Source organism: Pleurodeles waltl, chromosome 7 (genome assembly GCF_031143425.1).
Source record: "Pleurodeles waltl isolate 20211129_DDA chromosome 7, aPleWal1.hap1.20221129, whole genome shotgun sequence".
In the NCBI taxonomy this organism is placed as follows: Eukaryota; Metazoa; Chordata; class Amphibia; order Caudata; family Salamandridae; genus Pleurodeles; species Pleurodeles waltl.
In genome coordinates this window covers 1,186,317,140-1,186,323,581 of record NC_090446.1, presented here as the reverse complement: position 1 = coordinate 1,186,323,581, position 6,442 = coordinate 1,186,317,140, and the positions used below count along the sequence as shown (strand labels likewise).

Genomic DNA, 6,442 nt, shown 5'->3' with positions numbered 1-6,442 from the left:
CTCTAGAGGTGGCAAACCGTAAGCAGTGATGCCACCCAAAAGCCTTTCCGAGCAACGTAATCAACTGACATCTGACCAGGCAAGTGAGGGCCGCACTGGCAACTAAAATCAACTCCGGCAGACATGTCCAAGCCAGCCCACATTGCAGGAAGCTGAGGCCAGAATGGGGGGGAGAGGGAGGTGGGCGGGGGATGGAGGGGGTCTTGTAAGTCATGACTGCCAATACTGCTCTGAAAGCAGGCCCTAGCCCGCAGCCCACCGAGAAAATAGCAGAATAGGACTCTGGAACCTGGAATAAACAGGTAGTGTTACAACTCTTTTGTCACCCTGTTATGTTATGTTATGTTATGTTATGTTATGTTATGTTGGGTGATATCATATGACCTAATATGTGCAGTTTATCTCTACCACTTGTATGGGCTCTTAACTTTATGTATAAAAAATACTTTTCAAAATCTTCCCTTTCTGATCATACCCTGCCATAATATATACTAATAGAATGTGCAGACAAGGTCAGATTGTTCATAAGAAATATGCAGTTATGCAGTGCCCGATATCTAGAATACTTCATTTAACACATTCAGCGTTCCATGTTTAACTATTTGACATAGCACAGTGGCGTCATATTGTCAGAATGAGACGCTGCACTAGACCTTGCACTTTAGCTCAACCCGTCTGCATTATGGTACTTGTAGGTTTACTAGTCTCAATATACAAACAGGAGCGTGAGTGCTACAATTGAAAGTGATGTGAACTGAAGTGTCACAAGTCTGCTCAAATAATTCGCATCCGATATGGGGGACTTAAGTGAGGTGGATACCACTCGAAAAAGGTAATACAGATAAACAATTACAGACGGATGCAGAGATCACGTTTTGCTTACGCAGCCTTTTTTTCTTTCCATTTAACATGAACCAGAATGTAGAGACAGTAAATGATGAGCTACTTACCCCTGACAGAGTACTACTGGCGGTTTTTACGAAGATACATGTAATTAATTATATATACACACACACATATATATATATATAGTTTTCTTAGTGTAGCCGCATATTTATTTTAATTCTGTAAAATTATCCCTCCTTTCCAAATCCCGCCCTCCAGAAACTGAATAAGTAAGCGTACAAGGAGACCTTACCTTGCACGCGCCCCTTGTTCAATGTTCTTAGCTGAGTCAGGACAGCTTCTGCATCAGCTGTGGTCCTTCAGCGTGGTCATCACCATAGACTCGGACACATAGTCATACTGGTTGCTTGAGGACATAGACTTCCCCCAAGAGGAACACTGAAGATTAGACCCTCTCTTCCTGAAGGAGGAGGTAAACCGGTAGAAGTTGCGATGCCTGTTCTTCAGGTATTCCCGGTAGTTCTTGGTCAGCAGAGTGTAGAGAAAGGGGTTGATACAACTGTTGCTGTATGTCAGGCAGGTCACCAGGTAGTTGATGCTTTTTTGTGTCTCGGAGGACATCTGTATTGAACGGTGGTAGAGGGGCACCAGCTGCCAGATCCAGAAGGGCAGGAAGCAGGCCCAGAAGACCAACACTATGCTGAAGATCATAATGAGCACCTTCTGCTTTGGGGAGCGCTTGTTGTCCTTCCTGTTAATTGGGTTCCTCTGGGACTCCAGGTAGGTCCTGGCTAGCTTGGTGTAGAGGTAGCCTATGACCACCCCAGGGGCCATGATGCTTGTGCTGAAAAGTACAGTCAGGTAGATCTTGTAGGCATCAGCACTCCAGGTGGGGGCACAGATCCTCTTACCCCCCTTAGCTTTACTTTGGGTCAGGTGGACCATGATCATCATGGGCAAGGTTAGGAGCAGGGAAAGGGTCCAGACAGCCCCAGCCATGGCTTTCCTATAGCTCTTGGACCTCCGGACTGTGTCCAGTGGCTTGGTGACGGCCACATAGCGCTCGGTGCACATGACGGTCAGGGTGAAGATGCTGGCATGCATGGTGAGCAGGTCCAGGCTGAAGAGCACCTTGCAGCCCAGTTCCCCGAAGTACCAGTCCTGTGCAAAGTAAGTGCAGACGATGAAAGGGATGGTAGAGAGGTAGAGGAGGTCAGCCAATGCCAGGTTGACAATTGAGATGTACATGTTGGCGGCATACCTCATGGAGTGGCACATCACCACTAGTGTGTACACATTGCCAGCCACTCCCGATACATACATGAAGGACAGCACAGTGCCAAAGGCTGAGGCAATGACTAGGTCCTCTCTTCGTTGGGCTCCTGAAGTGGACAAGTTTAGGGGGCTGGAGAGGTTGGACTCCATGGGGGCTTCAGAGGTCAGTGTAGAAGCCGCATGGATCTTAGCAAGGATAGTCTGCAGTATCCTGAGGTCTAAGAAGGTAGTACCTGTCCAGGGGATTAAAACAAAGATGAACAAAACTGGAGATGCAAGAAGGGCGTACTGATCAGGGATTCGAGAAGGAAGGTTTTTACTAGAGGGTGCAAGAACTGACAAAGGAATGAAGGAACAGAGGAATGACCAGGGAATTTGAGACACAGAGACTTGAGGGGAGAAAGTGGATGAGCAGGAAATTACTGAAGCTTAGGCACTACGTGGAAATACAAGTAAACAATGGCTGATCAGTTGGTGTGGGGGCACTGGGACCTGCAGGAAGACAGGGATGGACCCAGGGATGCAGGTAAACAGAGACTTGCATGAAGAGAGAGGCTGACCAGGGGGTGCAGGAACTCAGGGCTGAATATGGGATGGGGCTGACCAGAAGGTGCAGGAGCACGGGGACTGTTGTCTAGGTACGACAAAAAAAAAAGGAGCTGACAACCTAGAAATAGCCAAGAGGCGCAAGAGAAGATTGATTGATCGGAAAGGGCAAACGGAGATAACTATCCAGGAGGTGTAAAGAAAAAAAATCAGACCAGTGATACAAGACGAGATAAAGTGATCAGGGGGATACAAGACAAAAGAAACTGACCACCTGATTTAGGAAAAGAAAGCGGACTAATAAATGCGACAAGACCAATACTAACCTAAGCGTGCAGGGAGTCAGGACTGACAGGGATGCAGGTAGCAGGTATCTAACCAGAGGGTCGTGAGAGAGGAACTGAGCCGACAATTGCCCTGGGATGCAGCTGAGGGCTTCACCGCCTCCCTGATGCTACTGATGGTCGCCCTCGGTCGTGGTCCATAACGGCGGGAGAGGGGGCGGGTCTATAACAAGGTGCAGGAAGAGTGGCACTGACCTGTGAGTGCTTGCCGTGCCTCTCGCTCTCTGGTGAATCGTCTCCTCATCCACTGCTGGGCTCCTCCCCCTGGGATGTTCGGGGTCCGGTGGGCTCTACCCACCTCCTCCCTTAGACAGCAGTGAGCTCCCCGCACCGTCGCCGCACCTGTCCGCAGCACGAAGCTTGGCTCTGTTCCCTTCCTGTCAGCAGCGGGGAGGCTGCTCATTCATCCTGCGCTACCGGTGGCAGAGGGGACTTCGCAGTCTCAGGTGTCCGATGTCAGCTCCTCCCCCGGCACAGTGCATTGACGCGGGACTGCTGTCCGCTGCTGCACGCGTGGTTTCTCTTAAAGATGCGGGATGGGTGGACGGGGCATTCGAACACGGTGGCATCTTCATTTCATTCATAGACAGCGCGCGCTCCTGCGCCTTTTTTCTGTTTTTCTTTCTCTGACGTGGAGGGAGATCCTGATCCGCAGCTCGCAGGCAGGGGGGTCTCTCTCAGCCTGACGAGTGTTGCGAGCCTTCTTCGCTTGTTAGGAACTCTTCCCTTTGGCACTTACACTTGTTTGTTGCATTTGGAGCTTCCCTTATAGACTAAATGACAAGGCAGTGATTTGAAGGCGCCGCCGTTGTTCGTAGCTGCTGTATGTCTCCCGCGCCTTTCATCTGACAAGTATCCACATTTCAACACCCCGAGTAGTTCAAAGAGGGGTTCGAGTTGAGACCTGAAGTTTTAGGCTTCCTTCAACGGTCTACGAAAATCATTTATGTCTCATTTTATACACAGTTTGCAATCCTTTATTCTGTAATTGTAACCTTTCCCGAATTTCCTCAAGATCGTGAAATAAAAGGGCGCACCTTTAATTCCCGATATAACCAATTTTCTAGATCCTCTTTAGAAGTAAAAAGTTGCCAACATGTGATTTTCTCACCACATTGTATTTCGATTGATTATTGTGATTTGCTTGGCGATTCTTTCAGTAGTCTAATATTTATGTTTTCATGAAATCAGATTAAATTCATGAGTATGTGTAATCAGCAGAATTACCTAGAAGTGTCAACTAATGGGTCCGTCGACCTAGGGGTTCCACTTTTTATTCTATGACTTGGGCCTCCCTTTAATTGTTACCCAAATAATTTTTCTCCTGTTGACACGTAGTCGTATGAATAATGATAGGGGTCCAATTTAGAAAAATCAGAGGGACAGCACAAGCGTCACCCAGTTCCCTTTAGCTCCTGATGAAAGTATACCATGATACTACTTTATCTGTGGCGCAGGTGACATCACAAGAAGCTAACTTCACAGAGGCCATGGCCCTAATGACTTCAAAAGCTATTGTCTCGCAAGATTTGACCCGATGACATCACGGAACGGTAGACCATTGAAGTGCATACAACAATGTACAATACTTCTGAAACAACTGAAACGAAAAAGATTTACTAAAGCATATACTACATTTACTAAATCAGGTACAACATGCCGGTATCACATGCTAACCTACAATAATCACAATGTCAGCTAAAGCCACTACGCGTCTCACGTCACCAGGTGCAGCCCCAAAGCCTCGCATATCAGTTACAGAATCAGATACCCAGGCCCCGCATTCTTTGCCCAAGTAGAGCCATTGTGTGACAGACCCGGAGACTTAGGAAATTCTGTCTGATGCCAAGTGTTGCCTCCTATGCCTAGCTACAGCCTCACAGATCCAGGTGTTGATATTGATGCCTCGTAAGAGCTGCATAAGTCGGGTGCTACCTAAAATGTTCACTTATAGTTTCACAGTCACAAGCAATTCTATCAAATGCCAGGTTCAGAGCTAGATGCCCATTTTTTGCCATCATATGCAACAGAAAGTCTCCCGTGCCACCTTGTCGCACGTACATCCTAGTAACCCCATGCACACCCCTTACACACTTCAGTGATTTGTACATCATCAGATACTCATCTACTGCTATTGTGTGCCAGTGCCAGACTAGTGTGATATGTTATGCCTGGTACAGCCACGTACGCCCGAGGTTCAACCTGGCATGCCAAGGTACTCTCTCCAAACACCAGGTCCAACCTCACACGCCGTTTTGTACTTTATGACGCTTGCGTGGAACAGCTGCAGCTCTCATCTGTTCAGGTGAAAGTTCTCACCTCTGCAGGTGTAAGCCCAGGTGCCATCCATCACAGAGCCTGGGACAGGGCAGTGTTCCCAGAAACAGTCAACACATACCCGAATGGCTCCTATCCAGTACTTGGTGGTTGCAGCTGTTGTGCACCGACACTTATCTTTGGAGAACAGGAGAAAGCAGAGAAAGAAAAAGAGAGATAAAAATAAGAAAATGGTGACAAAGGGAAAACAAACAGGTAAAAACTAACCTGCAAAAGTAAGATTAAGAAAGAAGTTGTCTAGGGTGGTGGGAGAAAGTGACATGAGGTGATATCAAGACTAAGTATCTGGTATTCAGCAGTCCTTCATGCAGCAGCACCGGCTGAGGGCTCTTAAGAAAATGTTTTGAGCCCTACACTTATTTTATTTATTATTTATGTATTTATTTATTTATTTATCACAAACCAAGCACTGCAGCCATTACATGTAGAGGTGCATTCCATGGTGGCATTTCATGTACAGTTTATTTCCATCATCACAGCTTCATATGTACCATCCAAAGGTCTTTACTTTGAAGGATGCATGTCTACTTAGAGCCTCGCATACCCAGCTGCAGCCTCTGAAGTTCTCATAGAATTGTATGCGAGGTACGGGAAACACTCGGTAGAACGAGTCCGGAACCACGAAGTTGTGAAAAACAAAAGCAAAACAACACTTTCTTTTTCCACGGCTTCCTGGTTTTGGTACCTTAACCACGCATGTCTGAACAACGTACATGCATGGTTAAGGTACAGAAGAACAGAGTCGGAGTGGACGCGTTGAAGGAGGAGGTAAGTTGGGCTGGGACTGGGGCTGTTTTTTGGGGGGTTGGGGGACTCGGGTGGTTAGGGTTTAGGGGGGGGCAGGGAGGGGGTCATGGTTTAGGTTTAAGGGGTGGGGTGGGGGGTGGGGTGGTTTAGGTTTTAGGGGATGGGGGTTGGGGTTCTGGTAATTTGGGGGGTGGGGGGTCGGGGGTTGTTGTGGGGATGGGGGGTCACAGTAATGTTTGGGGGTGGGGGCTGGGTGGGAAGCATGCTGGATCGTGCATGCTGATTGCTAATGCCTTTAGCACAAATGCGTTTACAACGGTAAAATTGTTGTAAACGCATTTGTGGTA

General features: G+C 47.7%; 1 protein-coding gene across 1 annotated transcript; it reads right to left on the bottom strand.

The window, feature by feature from the left end:
* Positions 1-1,167: 1,167 nt before the first annotated feature.
* LOC138246074 (urotensin-2 receptor-like) lies at positions 1,168-2,637 on the bottom strand. The gene has a single exon (XM_069200280.1). The coding sequence runs from the start codon at positions 2,269-2,271 to the stop codon at positions 1,192-1,194; it is 1,080 nt and encodes a 359-aa protein (XP_069056381.1). The 5' UTR covers positions 2,272-2,637; the 3' UTR covers positions 1,168-1,191.
* Between the last annotated feature and the right edge of the window lie 3,805 nt (positions 2,638-6,442).

Coding starts and splice junctions, on each gene's coding strand:
- LOC138246074 (XM_069200280.1), bottom strand. CDS start 2,271: ATGGAGTCCAACCTCTCCAGCCCCCTAAACTTGTCCACTTCAGGAGCC.